We start from the raw sequence: 19011 nt of genomic DNA on the forward strand, positions 1-19011 counted from the left end.
CAGCCACAGCTTCTCACTTTACTTCCTCATCACTGATCTTCTGTGGGTTTGTTTGGGAGGGTGGTTCACTAGTGGAGGAGAAGCTGAACTGAAGAGGAATAGAAACATTAGCAGAGATCCTCTATGGTTTTGTTTTTAGATGGAGCGCTCACTCTGGGGAGACACTGAATCATTTGAACTGATTTGTTTGTTTGTTGTTTTTCCATGAAACAATTGTTAGTTTCCTGTATAGCTGTTGATCTCTGGACTCTGTTTTTTGTTTTGTTGCTAAATATAATTCAGACTTACCTGACAGGGACTTTTTCTTTTCTCATCATTTTATATTGTATTTCCCTGTGTTCACAGACAGAAATGTTTGTTAATTCAACATGAAAAGTTGCTTTGCGGTTGAAGTTGATTCAACTTCAAACGTTTCTTCAACAGTTGCAGTTTTACATGTTGAAAATGAACCACCGAATCACTGAAATAACAATCAGTATTGCCTAAGTAGGCCGACAGCCTCCTTTCCCTCCTAAATATTCCAAACTCACTGAGGATTGAGGAACAACTGTTGTTGGAGAGGGACACATGTATTTTACATAAGTGCACATATTTCACTGTGATGCATTCAGTTTCTCCGGATTTAGACAATAAATAAAAGTTTTATGAAATGAGCAAGTGAGAAAATTGTTTATCTGCATGTTTTATAGAAAACTTGGATCGTGACACAGAGTCTAAAAGCGACTGTGTCATTGAGTGTTGACTAATTTGTAGAGTGTGTCAGTTACATTTGATTTGCACTGAAATGATGGCTTTTTATTTTTCAAAGTAAATGCTCGTGATCTTAAGAGAAATGGTGACTGTTGTGTTTGACAATCCATTTGCAGATTTGGATTATGCTGAACACAAAAAAGCAATAACTTTCTCAATTTAGAATAACCCATTAGTGCAATTTGTCAACGTGAGCAAAGCTGAAATAAAAAATTGAATAGCTTAGTCTGTGTTTTAACAAAGACTAATCGCCTCATTTGGATGTAATTTCATTTTTGATGAGGGAGAGTCACAAAAAAAGCAAATAACAAAATTAATGTGTACCTGGTGAATTGAAATGCGTTATAAACAAGCAGAATTATTTTGTGTTATACTGTGTTGTGTGTATTTCCATGGAAGCATACTGTAATCTGCATGTTTCTACATGTCTATGCATTCGTTTGCGTGCTAGTTTGCACGGATGCATGACTCAATGTAATCTGTTTACGCAGTGCATATGACACCGGATGGAGGGGTGGACCACTGGACTATCTGTCCTAAGAGACGTCTAATACGTAGAATGTAGCTGCGGCTTTATGGATGCTGCAGAAATATATATAGGAAGACACAAAGGAGTACAAGATGAAATATCCCAGCGAATAACATGACGCCCCATTTATGGTCCACAGATTGAGAGGTTTGCCAGAAAGATGCACAGGAGGAGATATGTTGAGATGACAGGTTTATTGATACACTTTCATGCATCGCACACAAACACACACACACACACACACACACACACACACACACACACACACACACACACATGCAGACACATCATTCACACTGCCTGAGCTGCAATGCCAGTTAATTCTAGCTCATTATATATCAACGGTACAATGTGGGTGAAGAAAGAAAGGGGGGGGGAACGCAAAATAGGACATGGACATCATTTTTCACTATTACACGCTCATGTTAAACTCCATCAGCGTCTCTGAGTTGAAAGCAGCCTGCACGCACAAAGCCTGACTTCATTCGTATGTGAAAGTCAGGGGAGGATTAATGATTTATTTCGCACTAATTACCGAGTGTGTATCATTCTGAAACAAAGCAAAGTGTCCTTGTGAAAGGACAACAGTAAATTGCTATTAGGGCCTTCCTTCAGAGGAGGCCAGCCAGAGCCGTTTCGGGCAACAGATGCTCAAATGGAATTTCATTGATCCACTGAGCTTAGTGTGACAACAAAGCTTTGAATATGGGCAGTCCAGTAATTAGCCCAAGCCGCGGATCTGAGCCCGCGTAGAGAAGGAGAAAAAGATGATGGATTTTGTGTCGTGAATACTAATGCGCTGACAAACGTGACACATGTGCATTTGCGGGTCAATCCTATTGGAAATGCTTCGTTAGACTAATTGCCATGTAAAGAAAAGGACCTCTTACACTCTTCTCCTTCAAATGTGGGGTCACCTTGGGAGGAGACTTGTATGACAGAGACTTACAGAAGCTCATACTGTAACACTGCTAATAGCATGTGCTTTATTTTTCACTTAACGTCACAGCAGCAACCTGCCGCCACGATACATCTGTATGAGCATTCAATTTTATTCAATGATGGAGAAGAAAGGAAGGCAAGTGAATGACATGCACAATGGTTTTAGTGAGAGGTTTTCATATTTCTCACATTAAACTTCTGACAGCTCACGATGCCATGTTGATTTGTTTCCCTGACGGCTGGGGAGATAAATGAGGTTATTGACTGAAGCCGTTATATGACCTGTTGTTTGACTGAGGCTGGTATTTAGCTGATGGGTTATTTTGAGGAGAGGAGAGAGATATAAATCCCTGAGTTTCAACATTTAGAGTGAGACTGAGCATCCTGTCTTCCTCAAAATTATGGCGCTTGAATAAATTTGGATCCCTTCCCATCCGAATCATCCCCGAGGACCCAACACCAAGAGGTTTTTAAAAATATATAAAGATGACACAAATATCACTGTCCTCTTTATCTGTCGTTTCATGCCAGATTCTGTCTTTGTGTCGTCTTAACTCAGCCAGAGTACCACGTATTTTTTCATATTTGTCACATTTTTTGTTCTTTGCATTCAGAGAAATTTTCATTTGTTGAAGATCTGAACACATTGTGAAGAGGACAGTTCACAATACAGTAACAAGGAGAGTTTATCATTTTCATTATACTATGAAGGCTGTGGCTAACAGCAGAAATTATTGAAACAAAGATTGATTCCAGTCAAACATAGTCAATTCTTTACTAAAGTACATATTTTACATTGGCACAGAAGCTGGTTGTGAAATTACTCAGGTTGTGTACTTTGATTGTAATGTTGTATGTATATTAGAATTCTGGAATGTATTGAAATGACTTCTGTATATTGAGGTACTGTTGATGCCAAATTATTTTTACAGTAATATGCATTATTCATCTGTTATTGCTTCCATAGTTCCAAGAAATAGTCCCAGATAATTCTCCCAAAAAAGCATCAGAAATAGGCATAATAGTGCAATCATGTACATCAGGAACCATCTCTGGGGGAAGACTGGCCACTTTCAAAGAAAACATCCGAAATAAGAAGGGATGATTTGTGATAATAACGCTGTTCTTGTCTTTTTTCACTCGCTGAGGTTGCCATTTTATTTTCAGGTTGGTGTCAGTGTACACTTTTAGAAAAAACAGTAAGTGCTTTGTCTGCTGATGGAAAGGGTTAGGGTCAGTTTCATCACTTGTGATCATGTTGAACATCCAAACTGAAAGAGATTTGATGACAGACAGAGAGCTACAGAATGTGAAGAACAAAATGAACACAGTATATGGTGAGCAGCCTCGTGATTTGATGATGGTGATGGAGAGCGATTTGTGTTTGTTGTGTGTGTGTGTGTGTGTGTGTGTGTGTGTGTGTGTGTGTGTGTTTGTGTGTGCGTGCATACGTGTGTGAGAGAGACAGGGGGTTGTGTAGGTCAAACTCAGACTGTCTGTTACACTGTGGTAATTTGCATAAGAGTGAGGTCACCATCAGAGAGTGAGTGGAATGAGAATCACACCCCACCCTTACCTCCCTATGTGCACACACACACACACACACACACACACACACACACACACACACACACACACACACACACACAAACAAACAGGGTGCAGAACAGGAGACAGGAGGTGATGATCAGGCAAAGGGAATATATCTCTCAAATAGGTTCTGTCATCTTTTGCTCCCCTCTCTGAATTCATTCGGAGCGGGGGGACACAGCTTTCAAAGGAGGGGCCCCTCGACAATATGCACTTAGAATCACAGAAAACTCCCCCAGGTCTCTGATTAGGAAAACAGCTCAGGCCCAGAACTTAACACTATAAAGTGGATTCTCCTCTGTCATCTGCACTCATCTCGCTGGAGTAAATAGCTTCCTGTGGGAATTCATTAGATTGCTTTCACTTCCACCTGAAAGAGCCCTCCCTTTCAGATCAGATTAAGTGCAGGCAGAGGAGAACTCTTATGTTCTATTGAAATCCAACCTCTTTGAATCTTTTCTGTCTCTAAACATTCAGTTGCACCAAAGGTTGGTCTGCTCTCTCCTGGGCTGTTCTTCTCTCTCCATTCCTCTGGTCTACTTGGCACCTGTGGCGCTTGTATGTGGGCTCTGCCAACTCAAGGGACAGCCATTCACCAGGACGCCAGCTTTGGCAAGGATGCCACACTCCAGTATATCAATGGCCTCTCTATGTCTCTTGAGGAAGTGTTCTCAGCTTCTCTCTCTTTCTTTCTTTCTTTTTTTGAGGAGCGCTCTAGCACCGGCTCAAGATGTTCCTTTTACTACACGTTATCAGCCACAATCTGGCTGTTTGCAGGACAAACATACTCTTTTTTTCCCAATACATCTGTTTTCATTACAGCTGGAATAAAAAAAGAGTATGTGTGCAATTTGCAGCACAAACATACAGCTTTTATTGCAGCTTTGTGTATTTGCACCATGCATATGTCTCGCACTGTCGCAATACAACAAAGTCTCCCGGCATGAGCAGGACAGGCCTTGTGTAATGGTTTAACACAGACAATAAAAGTTTAATAGCATAATCTGTTAGTCGCATGATGGAATGCAGATGGTGCATGGAGAGAATAACATTCCTTAACACCCAGAAAATATGCTTTAACTTAACTCTCAGTGGAAAAACTCTTGGCTACAGCGTGAGGAATGAACATCTACAGACAATAATATTTTCATTTTCCTGGTCCTTCGCGTTCCTGCTGCTGCTGCTGTGCCACAAAACACAGGACAAACATATCTTTTCACAACAGTAGCTCGTGTTGTAGCTGCTGTGTTCCTGCCACCTGACTCCCGGCGAGCTGGTATCAGCAAATCTTGCTTCTTGATCTCTGCAGGTTCTATTCATTATTCACCGCACTGACCGTCCTCTGAATTAAAGCTACACGCCTTGACTACTCCGTTTTATTTTTGCAGAAAGATTTCGCTGGCACATTTCTAAATTAAGCTCCGTCTCTGAGATTATGAGTGAGTGCGTGCAAATGTGCATCCCTCCATGTGTGCGTGACTGTGTCCGTGGGAATAACAATGAGTGCAACATCATGTATAAATCTGAATGGGTGTGTGTGTCTGGGCGAGTGAGTGTGTGCTTTTAGCTCTAGTCAGCGTGTGTCCTGGTGAAGCCCTGATGGACCAGAAAGTCCTTTGTTCATCATCTTTCAGGCTTTGATGATCCAGTGTCTGCATGAGCTTCAGGGAGGGCCCACATCTTCCAGCACAGTCTGATGGACCGTCTCGGAGTCTTCTAGGGACATAGCTCTGCAGTGTTCTACGAGAAAGAAAAAAGCAGCTTGGGCGCTGAGCAGTCTGAATAAAATCAGAAACAATTAGCTGGGCATGTTGTAACAGTACATTGACGAAGACGCGTTCACAACCTGCTCCCACATTCTCGGCTTTGAAGTAAAACTCGACCGTCTGATGGGCAAATAGTGGCTGACGTGGGCGTCTATCGAGGGACGACTGTTTTTTAGGATTTTCTGTAAGTTTCCTAAATATTCCAGAGGATCTCTTTCGGGGTTTGTGCAAAGATGCCGTGTTTGCTTAGGTGTTATCCCACACATCACCTTAAAGGGCCAATCCACAGATTATACGAACCTAAAAAAGCACCTATATAATAACCTCTGTAGTTCTGGAGGCAACTTTATAAAGTGTCACCTTCATGATACCCTCAGGCTTAATTCAGGTTGGGCTTGAGATTTTTTATTTCTTTTTGACAGAAAGTTTGTGTTATAAACTGAATGTGTCCAGTGAGACAAATTAGGCGATAACAATAACTTTTACAGGCAGGAAAAGTTTTTCTTTACTTGCACTGCAGGAATTGTATACTGTGATTTGAAGCTTGATTTACAGAGGAAACTAAAAGCATATCTCAGCCTCTGCTGCGTCCGGGTTTTAGTCGTATTTGTGCCCTGTCTTCATGGAAGTGCTATAGTTCATCCCAGTACGTTACATCACAGATCTTATTGCCATATTTTCGGGTATTCTGACTTTCATAATATTTCACTCATCACCTTAATAAAAGAGAATTGGAAAACTTTGGGGGTCAAGTGCAAAATAATAACAGAAAGTATCATCATGAGTAAACAGGGGAAGTTGCATATTGCTGATCAATCCTTACAACTTATACTTTTTTAGTTGTGTATGCAGTTTTTTTTATGTTAGTCTGACATGCACAAGGCTTGCTTTTGATTTATCTGGCTTTTAAAGAGGAGAAGGGTCGAATACAAGACGATGGTTTGTGTCTGCAAGTTATAAAGATGCAAAAATAAAAAGACAAGGCACACACTGTGCAGTTTTCATAGCTTCCACAATAGGCTACAATAAAGGGAGCTCATTCCCAGGGGGGGGATATTTACTGCACCCAAAGAACAAACGTGCTTTCGAGGATTTCTGCTGAATTGAAGTTTCCCTTTGTTTAATCTGGGAGGCGTGTGCCCTGATCAACTGCACCCTGAAAAGTCTCTATAAAGAAAGTGATGAAATTAAAAAAAGAAATCTAGCCTTTAACAACCAACAGGGATATAGAACAACAATATAACTATTACAGCCAGGTTCCTTTCACCAGCACAAATACTAAGGTTTGGTTTTGAATGTAGGAAAATGTGGACTGGAGGTACAGATACACTGACACCCAGTATATATGTTATACTAGGTTGTACCCAGTATCTAATCAGTAAACCTTCTTGGAAAACGTCATTTGTATTCTCTCTGCGGTTTTGGCCATATCAACTCATGGTGTTTGCAAAAATAATGTTCATCGCCATTTTTTCATCTTTTTTTTATTTTAATGAAAACAGATACAAAATATATAAATACATTTAAAAACAAATTAAAGAAACACAAAAGAATGTCATCCCACCTATATTCACCAATTTGAACAGGACAATGTGTGTATTTGTCACTTGTGTGTCCCTTCATTAAAACCATCATATTGGGAAATATCATATCAGAACTTCTCTGGGACATTTCCATTAAATAAAGATCCCAAACAATGACAGTCTCGTTTGTAGCCTATGGTTGCCATCATAATAAAATGGGGCGTGTGTGTTGTGTGCATGCGAGAGAGAGGGGGAGAGAGAGATAGAGAGAGAACGGGAGAGAGAGATAGAGAGAGAGAGAGCAGGAGGATCCAGTCTGGCTCCAGGAGCAGCAGCTGTCGGTGCGTAATGACCTTTTGTTTCCCGGCGGTCAGGTGCGGAGCAGCGGGGGGGCGGAGATTCACAGGGAGCCGCTGTTAAATCCGACTGGTCCCGCGACGTCCCGCACAACAAATGTGCGTGAGAGAGTGATGTAGGTTTTTTTTTTCTTTTCTCTTCCCGGTGCACGGCCGCAGTCAGCAGCCGGCTCCAATGCTCCCATAGCGGCTCCGAGAGGACAGAGAGACGCGCTCCTCTTCCCGGTTCGGTTTTTTTTTCCTGACAGAAGCATGGGAGAGTCCTGCTGACACCACGGAGAGATACACGCTGAGACCGAGTATGGCCGTGGACGGTAAGCGCGCCCAGCATCACTCCCACTGGAGCCCCGCACTGTTCAAACTGGGACTTCATGTTCAGGAAGGAGTTCACGTTCATCTTACTGTACTTTGACATATTTCAGAATCTCATATTGGACCATAGACACATTTTATGGAATATATGTGCTTATTCTGAAATGTAATATTGATCTTATTGTACTTTTCATATTTCAAAATCTCATGCTAGACCACAGACCCATTTTAATGCAATAATTCCGTATTGACGTGCTAATTTAGAAATGTTAGAGGAAGTTTAATTTGATCTTAATGCACTTTTTCACATTGTAGAATCTCATATTGGCCAATAATATATTATCATACAATATTCTCATATGGACATGCACTTATTCTGAAAAGTATGAGTTCATATTGATCTTATTTAACTGCTTTATTTTGAAATCTCTCATTAAACCATAGACACATTTTATGGAATATTTCCATCTGAGCTTATTCTGAAATGTAAGAGGGAGTTCATACTGATGTTAATGTACTTTTTATATCCTAGAATCTTATATTAGAATATAGATATATTTTTAAACGGTATTTCCATGTGGACATTTGCTTTTTCTGCCTTTTTAAAATGAGTTCATGATGAGCTGTTATGCTGAAAGCTGCAGTAAAAGCAGCCATATAGACACTATATTTGCAATTTCTAAGTTGCTTCAGAACCCTAACCCATTTGCAGATGGTGTCAATGTGTGGATGGATCCTTTTTTCCTGCAAGGTTGAAAACACAATCCTCTCAGAGACGAATCAGTCGACTCATCCTTTATAGTCAAGTAGTGTTCTCTTGTTTTGGAATATTTTAAGATTCATCGCAGCCAAGCAGCCTCAAACTATAAGTTCTCCTGCTCTGTGTTTGTGGGCCAGCACATTGTTCACCTGGGAGACAGTATTCACTTCTGGAATATATAACAGTGAGGCAGCCGTCTTTGTTCGGCATTATTTACTTTGACTCATGATGGCGAGACAGTGGTGTAAATAGAACATAACTTATGTACCGCTGCTATGTATGCAATCAAAAGTAATCTAAATAAAACCCCAAACATCCATCTCTCCATACAGCCATACATCTTTTTTCAGGGTCACTTGTTGTGGTGGTGCAGGAGCCAATCCCAGCTGATAAGGTACACCCTGCACAGGTCGCCACTCTATCACAGCGCTGACGTACAGAGATAAACAACCATTCGCCCTCACATTCACACCTATATGTGGTATTTTCACCAGTTAACCTGACCTGCATGTTTTTAGACTTTGGGAGACTTTCCTCCACCGCGCTGCCTCTTTAAAAAAAATCCAACACGCCCTAAAAACGAGAAATAGGTCTACATAAGAATTTGACAATATCCCTCCCGGGGTCACCTCCCAATTTCTGTGAGAACACGTTGGAAATGATCAAACATCTTTGGAAGAGGCCACATTTTATTCATCCTTGGCTTTTAACAAATATCTTGTTTTCGTCCTCTTCCCTGCTTTTCAAGCTTCAGCGGACAAAACCAATTATTTTCTTTAAACTATACCGTGCATGAAAATCTCTTCTGCATTTTAGTTGGTCCTGTTCTCCTGCCCGGTTCTCTTCCCTGTGCTTCGCTGGTTGGTGTTTGCTCCGGGCTAACTAACTTAAGTGAAGCCTAATCAGAGCCTCTCTCTGCTCAAGGGCAATAATGTGTGTGAGAGCAGCAGCGTAGTGCCAAGTGTGTTTCCCATCTGCCCCCGGTCTGCTGAAGCAGGTTAGCTCCTCATTAGCATTGCTGCAGGTAAGACACTCAGTCAGATATGCATATATGCCTAGTGACACATTGAGCTATCTATAATTAATCCACAGTTTACTTAAGCATCATTAATTTACCCAATGCCCTGGGCACGGACACCACCCTGACAGTGTGCTGTGCCACTTAAACTTTAATGAGTGTTGGTCCAAATAGACTGTTGCATTGTTTAAACGCACACACACACACACACACACACACACACACACACACACTGAGGGCTGGATTGACAACCAGGGGAGATGATTAGGATCACAGATCCCTAAGATTTAAGTCAAATCTGTGATTAAATATTAGACACATGATCCTTCATCCTCAGAAAACCCAGGGGAGGTTTAAAGTTGTCCATCTCAGATCCCTGTTTAACTCTTGTACAGGACAATGGCTGAGTTGATTGAGTTAATTTTACTCTGATTTCCATTTGTCAGTGGGCTGCTCTTTCATTGTTAGGTGGGTTCTCAGCTACAGGCCTGTGACCGTATCATTTACAAGGATTGATCTGCATTTTAAATGGTATAATTGACATTTTTACCTCATCTTCATACATTCTGAGAGAATTACATTGTCTGCCGCACAGCGAGTTTCGCTCTATAAATATGTTTCCCTCAGTGTTTGCCTATTCAGCGTAGATGAAATTCATCACATGTGTGCTTAAATCGCCCAGGACCTCCGGCTGTATGGTCATATCTGAGATAAGTAGCAACACAAATTGATGCTCCTGGACCAGTGAACTTCAAGATGCAGGGATTTTTTTCCATCTGAAGAGGAGCTAGGAGAGCAGGGTGACAGAGGCATACTAAGATCTGCCTGTGGGACATACAAGGACTTGAACTGGTGCTGAGGACGCGAGGGTGGCTTCCATCCATCCATATACTGCTGGACATATGCACACACACAGTGCCAAAAGAAAAAGGAGCTGCTGTGCCCACCGTCATTCTGACAGCCCCACATGGAGAAGAGCCCACAGCTGGATCTCAGTCCAAAAGCAACCTATGTATTTATCTCAACCCCCATGTCACTGTGAGCGTGTGTAGACACACCACTGTACGAGGGGTGATGGTGTTTCTGTGCTGCCTTTGTGGTGGACGTGTGAGTAGGAAGAGGGCTAACAGATGTGGAGAAAAAGTGAAAGTCTTTCAATAAAATACGATCTAATAGGATTTTCCTCCTCAAAGGACACTGAAATTACATATATTCACCACGGAGAATATATGATGAATTTAATGCCAGTTATCAGAATAACAACCATCATTTTATCAATAACTAGTTGAGGAATAATGCATCTGTCTGTCTTCTTGTTGAGGAATCTATTTAACTCTCCTAAGCTTGGGAACGGTTACAGGGAACCATTCTCTCAAAACCTCCTACAGCACACAAACACACCCTTCCCTCTGATCAGGTCACACAGTCGTGTGCTCACTCATCTGTGAAATAACTGCCCATTTCCAGTGGGGCGCTCCTGCTATACCACAGGATTTCAATCTGTGTTTTGGTCCATGTGCGTGTTTATGTTTGTGTGTGTCTGCATGCAGATGAAGCAGAGGGGGAGCCGGCACCTCAGTGGGTGGGTTGGTAGGGGGGACGGGGGTGTTGAGTGTTAGCTTTACACGGACAAATACACCCTTTGTTGTTTTTCTGGCGTGTGTTTCGTCGCCTGCTGGAGACGGCGTCCATTTGGCGCATTTGGTGTTTGGAGCCAAATGTGTTTCTGGCCTCTGTGGTAAAGTAATATGGTGATAGTGTGTTAACCCTCCTCAGTTACAGTGGAACGGTGGGGGTTATACAGCTGTGTGGGTGTGTGTTTGTGTGTGCGCTTATGTGTGCGTGTGTGTGTGTCACAGAGAGCATGCAAGCTGTTAACCTCTTTCCCCTGTCCATCATCATCCCCTGCTTCCTCACAGCAGGCAGTGTGTCACTCAGTTTAATTCATGGAGAATCCTCTTGAACACACACACACACACACACACACACACACACACACACACACACACACACACACACACACACACACACACACACACACACACCCTCCTGTCATCCATCATCAAGTCTCTGATCCACCGCAGCTCTGCAGCTGCACCTGGTCTGAGCCTGTGGATTCCAACAAAGACAAAGTGGACAGAGGGAGAGAGGAGACAGAGAAGAATGTATTTGTATAATCTAGTGGAGTCTGTCTGAAGTTCGCACGTTGCTTTATCAGGGGATTTGAAAAGTGCTCACATTGATCGGTCAGTTAATCAACATCTTAGAGGATGTTTTTTTTTTTACTTTATCTGAACCACTTTACATGGAGGTAACGACAGGAATGATCGTACCCATGGTTACGGCCCCTGATTGGACAGGAAAGCTTAGCTGAAGTTTAAACGAAGACAATAAAACTTGTTATCTGATCCTCCAAATAAGTTTGGTTAAACTGGAATCTTCTCTGAAACCTGTATGATCATGGGACTGCTTATACAATTCTATAATTTTTACCTGCACCAAGGTTATACTTCCCCCCCCGGTCTGTCAGTTGGTTGGTTTGTTTGTCAGAAGTATTACCCCAAAAACGAAATGGACTTGCCTCGAACTTGGTGAAAGGATGGGACCTGAGCCAAGAAACAACCCATTACATTTTGGCACTGATCCAAGATTGCAAGAGCGTGTTTTTCAACTATTTCCCAGGGAATAATGCACGGTTCTTGATGGCGGTATATTTAGGGGGACTGACATATATGAGTTTGTGCAATCTGGTGTGAATCCAAAGAAAAATCCATATCTAGCGGATTTAGATGTTGTTTCTTAGAGAGGAAAGTTTTTTCCAGCCACTACCCTGGAACTGCCGCCAATATGATGGTGAGATAATGTGGATTCAGAAGGAATCAACGGCTTATACGCATCTTCAATAGCTTTAGAACTATGCTGAAACAAAAATGACGTATTTGAATTTCAGGGAACTGTTGGGCCTCGGTCGAGGTATGTGCTATTTCAGTTTGACAATATTATCACGTTCCCAGATCTCAGTTATTACACTGGTGAGAACAAGGTTATATAAGTGCCAATAAGAAAGATGGACAATCCTATGGAAATGAGACCCAAGTTCAAAGAGCTCGTATGTATCGCACTGTATCTCGGTGGTTACGGTGCTTGGACTTCTCACTGTAACAGTAATGCAGTAATCAATTTTTGTCAAACTCAAACATCTATAGGAGAGTTGTTGTTGTTGTTGTTGTTGTTGTTGAGGGAGGAAAACATTTTCAGTGAGATATTGATCTGATGGATTTTTCTAGTGGTCCTCTCAGATCCACCGCCAGCTGCTTCGACCTCTAACCCCTCTGTGTCGAAGTGGGCTGAACAGAGGACAGTTCAGTAGATCGACATCGACTCTCTGATTGATGAAGTGGTAAAAGCGGACTTCACTATAAATCAGCAGTGTAGGAGAATGAGCAGAGTGTGGTGGATTCCTTTTTTTGGACTCTGTCCTGAAGCGTCACACTTGGACCGTTACGTTCAGTCCGGCCCTCACTGCTAACCCCGCCATCCCTTTTAATACGTCCAGAAATGATAAGGCCTCACCGTTCTGATCCAGTGCCCTTGTCCCAGGTCCGACTCCCCCCCCCCCCCCCCCGCCCTCCCTCTCGCCTTCCCTCTCTCTGAATTAGAGTGCGCATGGGCCCATATCCAATTTCTCTTCTTTTAATTAGCCTTCTGCACGGGTAGAGGCGCTGAAAGGGTGGATGAAAAAGAGAGATGTAATTTTTCTGAAGGATCACACTAATTAGCTATAATTTGATACAGGGGTTGTGTCCCTCATGTATCCCACTGTTGTTACTTACTGACTTAAAACACACAAAGTCCATCACTGTCTCTGTTCCTCGCTGTATTCTTCCTCTCGCGCCTGCTTAGATGAAGCGTTGGCATCCTGCTACTTCGGACTATATGTTTGTGCAATTGTAATGATTTTAATTCACCATTTATAAACATCGCTCATTGTTGCTCCCCATCATTACCATCTGTCCCGGGAAAATGAGATAGCGCTAAATGTGATGAGGCCACGTTCCACTAATATCTTGTGTCCTCCATCTCATCCTTGGCCAGATGTCTTTCAGCCGGCACTTTCAAGGAGAGCAGTCAACCTTTCCCCCCCCACACACACACACACACTCTCTCTATCCTTCCCATTAGAGTCCGCTGAACAAACAGTCTAATTAAGTGTGGCCTTGTGCGATCGGGTGAGCTTGGAGATTTTCACTCGTCGTTAATAAGCTGGCCCCCGCTCCTCCTACCAAGAGCCAGGGGTCAGTGGCGCCCGTGGTACAGATTACCCATTAAACCAAATGGCTAATGGCTGCAGGTACGCCCTAACAAGGCATTCATCCTTGCACACTCACGAGCACAAGTCACGTCCGTGCACTCGAAAAAAAAGCAATTACACTGCCACTCTCAATCTCGTAGCATGATCTCTGACAGGTTGGCTCTGCGTTTCAGATAGTTGTTTTTTTTTTTATGCATATTTCCGAACGATCCAAGTATGTGTGTATTTGTGAGTTTTGAATTGAACATGTTTTAGACTCATCCCAATCATTGGTCTCTTGTCCTCCAAAAATAGAAATCATACAATTGCTTTCCCTCTTATCAGCCCTCTAGCTGTTCCCATTCTCGCTGCTCCAACCTATTTCACCCTTTTTTAAATCACCTTACCACCGCTGCCACCTTCTGTCGCATTCCAACTCCTCCATCCATATTCCGCTGTCTTCCTCTCTCTCCGTTCCCGCTCCCGTCCCCCTGGTGTGTGTTGAACCTGCTTCCTGTGAATATACAGCCCTGTCTGTGGCCTCCTCTGGCTGTCACAGTGCTTCTCAAATGGCCCCTCAATTTGCTATGTCAATAGGCAGCCAAGTGTCAGCGTGTCAGCTCCGCGGCTGAGGTGGGGAGGAAGAGTTGTCAAAATGCAGGTCAACTGTGTGACTAACCCCCTGGAACTAATATTCTCTCTCGCCTGCATTTTCTTGCCTATTCGCTGCATTTGTTGTCCGTTTTCCAGGATTCATCTCAACTGCACTTTATTCCCACTTTCATCTCATCACAACATTAATCTCTCTCGCTCTCTTCCCCCTCTTTGGTAGCTCTCTGGAGTTACATTAAATAAAAAAAGCCCTCCCCAACGATAATGCAAATCCCACAGTCCTCTGCATGCTCACTGAACATTTAACTGAGATATTTACCTCACAAGCTTGTGCTTCTTTTTACTCTCACACTCACTGAACCCTATGGGGGAAGCAATGGTTTACGCATATATAAAAGCCATATGGCTCCATCAACATCAGGGGGAAAATACATATTGCAGAGATTTATATCCCGCTCAGTTAATGTGGATATTTCTACTTTCTGTCAAGTTTAATGTGACATTTTTTTCTTGCGCATTCAGATTTTTTTTTTGCCTTAAATAAGAACTGACTCTGATTTTCTTAATGCCACAGCTCAGGAAATGTCCTGGAGGCTGAACAGAAGAGATCCCTTTTAGCCTCAATGTAACCCGCTACCTCATGTGCCCTTCTCCGGACTTCTTATTGAATGATTCATTCTCAGAAAGAGATTGCGGCCATGATGCCAGAGACGGGCTCTTAAACATCTTTATATATTTAAAAAATGTCCAATTTAATCTGGCTTCAACTGTGAGTAAGCGTAGCTGAAATCTTCTTAAGTTCCCTCTTTACTGAGATCATTGGTTTTCCTTTTACCCTCGTTTTTCTTTGGATTGGTGGTTGTATTAATCCCTTTTGTCTTTTGCTTCCTTCACATCAAATGGTGTGAAAACTGGCTGTGGCTCAGTGTGTGTGCGTGTGTGTGTGTGTGCAACAATGCTCGTTTGTGCGGCTGCACCCTTTTGACCTGATTTCGATGAAATCCAGTGAGACATGCGACTGTTGTACCTTATCCATAGATAAGGAGGGATTTGTCCGGCAAGAGTCGCAGATAGAGGCAGCGGGATGTAGTTGCCTAAGTGCTGCATTGGTCACAAAGGATCCTGCAGTGATACATGTACAGACATGTAGTTTCTTTTGCCTCTTTACAACCACCTGGGGCATTGCAAGACTCCTGCTGATAAACAGCCATCAGTTTGTCAGAGTCCCAGTGTATCGCCTTGAAAGCAGTTATTCCACCTCATTCCATTTGTTTTATCCTCCAGTCCTCTCGCAATGCTTTAATGGAACTTTGCCCCAGACGTAGTTGTTTTTATTGAGCCCGGAATGACAGACGTTAAAAAGAAAGCAGGAGCAAACTATTGTCGCGGGAGGCAGCCGAGGTTACAGGGCTGTCAGTCAGAGTTAGTGGGGGGTGGGCTCTAAACTGTCATACCAGCCTCTCGGTCTCGCCCTACATACCGGGTCACTGGTGCTCTGCAGGCTTTGGGTCTCGGTAGAAGCAATAATACACGACGACACAAATACTTCTGAACACGTAGCTCAAGTTACGTATATGTACAGTTTATGCCCTCGTGTGCACATACATTTTCCCTGGCGGAGCTGGGTCAGGCATACAGAAAGATTTATCCAAGTCATGTATTTAGTTCGCAGGATAACTTTTGTGTTTTCAATATAGGTAATCAAAGCTTTTCAGAATGGCTCACCGGTGATGAGACAGATTTCAATAAACTGGTCATACAGGGTTTTATGGTATCCAGGTTTAGGAGGCATGCATAACGGATAGCGATGAGCACGGTCACTGTACTGAGGGAAATTGGGTGGTTTGAGCTTGAGCTGCACCTAATTTGGTTTAAAGTGAAATAATTAAGCGTTATACACTAAAGCTTTTCTCTCTTGTTCTCTCATCTAAAGTGAAAATGCGCCACAATCAGACAGGACATTCATACGAGTAGATGTAATGGCACAGATATGTGTGTGGGTACTTGCAAACATATATTTGTGAGGACCATTTTGAGCCTATGCAACCTACACAGTGAGGACAGTTTGGCCAGTCCTCACCTTTTGACCCACTTTTAATGGGCTGTTTGAGGGTTAAGACTTGGTTTTAGGGTTAGGGTTAAATTAGGTTTAGGTTAGGGTTAGGCATTTAATGTTAATGGTTAAGGTTAGGGTAAATGCATTATGTCAATAAATGTCCTCTGTAAGATAGATGTACAATTTTGTGTGTGTGATACAGCAAGAAGAAAAGCGGGGGTTGCATGTGCTATTAATGCCCCATTGTTAACATGATGTGTCTGTGGGATAATTGGAGTGTGTTTAAGTGTGTGCGTGCATGTGTGTATGTGTTTGTGTGTGAGTGAGATTGTCTGAGTAGCGGAGTGATAATAGGGGAATCGTTAGTGGAGTGGAAGAGGAGAGAGGGTTGGAATGAGAGCTGGTTGGCTGCTGCTGTGTTGGACCAGAATTACTGAAATCACCGTGACACACACCATGAGTGGTGTCGGTGTTTACACACACACACACACACACACACACACACACACACACACACACACACACACACACACACACACACACACACACACACACACACACACAGATGTTGATTAATAGGTGGGTCTCTATAGAAGCCCAGAGCGATCTTTGCTTCATTGTGCTATCTATGAAACATCTGCCGTTATTAGAGTTCAACGTTTTCAGGGTTTTATCAATAGAAATCCAGCAGCGTTTGAAAACCTGACATTTATCATCCGCTGTGATGTGTTTACCACTGAACATCAGAAGAGGAATTTGCTTGTAAATCACAGAATTACATTCACCATCACTGTGGGGATTACTTGTTAAGAGATTTACTATTGTGGCTGCGGATGGTTCGATTAAGTCCCATAATTAAGTGATTGAGTTCACAGAGAAACCGGCACAGACACATTCATGAGATGCCGGTCGCCTCTGCCAGGGAGGTTATGTTTTCATCTGCATTTGTTTGGCCTGATATTTATTGTGTTTGCAATTTTGGTGCACATCCAAAAAAACATCTCATCATTTTAGTTTCATAAGAGGACTGTTGGTATGTTCTGTCTGAGCGCCCTTCAGATAAGATGTTAATCCTGCTGTGTGCTCGGGGTGTGGTGTGATTTCATCGTCAATTTATCCTTGACTTTTTTTTAAATAATTAATAATCCAGTTAACAAAATAACAGAAATTAGTGATAAATGCAGATGGGAAATTTCACTAAAGCTCACTAATCAATTTATATACTAACCTTATTTATATAATCTAAACAAAACACAAACAAGAAATAGTTCCACAAACTTATTAGTCATTTTTACATTTGGGTTTTTGTATGGATTAAATAAACACGATATAATGTGTTCTCTTTTTTTTTTCTTTGAGCCAGTGTATATTTCCCCCTGCTTCCTGTCTAAGTTAAGCAGAAACACCTGCAGGCTCTAGATTCTTTACTGCACTGAAACCACTGTCAATTTCAATGTTGAAATGAAACTGTAAGAAACCCATGAGGAAACAGATAAAGAGTGTGTTCAGAATAAAAAGAGAGATGAATGAAAAAATGTGTGTGTGTTGTGTGTGTGCGTGTGTGTTGTGTGTGTGTGTGTGTGTGTGTTTAGAGTATAGGATCAAGACGGAAATGAAAGTAGAAAAAGTTCCCTTGAGATCTTATGGCCTGGACAAGAAACTCCTACTGGGACTGTGTGTGTTTGTGTGTGTGTAGTGTAGTGTAGTGTATAAGAACGACAAAGAGCTTTGATTATCTTTCCTGTTTCATCCCAAACTGTCTACTTTGTACTAGCTGCTGTCTGACAGCGCGCAGCCTCAGGAAACCTAGTGAATGAGCGTGTGTGTGTGCGTGCATGATGATGTGTGTGTGTGTGTGTGTGTGTGTGTGGAGGAGGAGAGGTAATTGGCATGTCCATCTGACTGAAAGTCCTGGGCAGTGCAGGAGTGGACTGGATAACACAGTAATTAAGCTGAGAGAGCGAGACCCCCAATCAGCACAGCATTGCTGCTGCAGCCCACAGAGAGAGGAAGGACTGTGGAGAGTGAGTGCACACCGAGGGAGAACGGGCGAGTGCCCCCAGGTGTGTGAGCTTATTTGTCTCACTGTTGGACTGGAAACAAGGAGGCTCCTGGAGGGCTTGTATCAAACATGGCTGACTGTGATGTGCACGCACGCCATCCACAGACGACACCTGCTGATGCTGCTGCCGCTCCATCTGGGGAAAAAAAGTACTTTTCAAACTCAGTGTGCAGACTTTGAAGAGATGTAGAGTGCAGGAGAAGTGTCAGGTTTACATCTATTGTCGTTGTAACGCCCGTAGAACTTAGTTAGTTCTGCAAATCTCCTGCAACTCACCTGTCTCAGTAGTATTGACTCTGTTTGGCCCTTGCTTTCTTGCTTTCTTGTTGTCTTTTTATCTTTCTTTCTGTCTTTTTTCTTTCTTGCATGCTTTTAATCCTTTATTAGTTTCTGTCTGTCTTGCTTGCTCTCTGTCTTTCTTTTTTCTTCTCTGCTTACTTTCTT

The 19011-nt window shown here is 42.5% G+C and overlaps 1 protein-coding gene across 1 annotated transcript in view; it reads left to right on the forward strand.

Moving 5' to 3' along the window:
• The first annotated feature begins 7392 nt into the window (after positions 1-7392).
• The window catches only part of samd10b (sterile alpha motif domain containing 10b), a 51265-nt gene continuing 39646 nt past the window's right edge, over positions 7393-19011 (forward strand). Inside the window, exon 1 of the mRNA XM_034591032.1 lies at positions 7393-7770. Coding sequence (XP_034446923.1) covers positions 7758-7770 — 13 coding nt within the window. The 5' untranslated portion in view covers positions 7393-7757. The remainder of the gene's footprint in view (positions 7771-19011) is intronic.

This window comes from Hippoglossus hippoglossus, chromosome 7 (genome assembly GCF_009819705.1).
Source record: "Hippoglossus hippoglossus isolate fHipHip1 chromosome 7, fHipHip1.pri, whole genome shotgun sequence".
NCBI classification, from domain to species: Eukaryota; Metazoa; Chordata; class Actinopteri; order Pleuronectiformes; family Pleuronectidae; genus Hippoglossus; species Hippoglossus hippoglossus.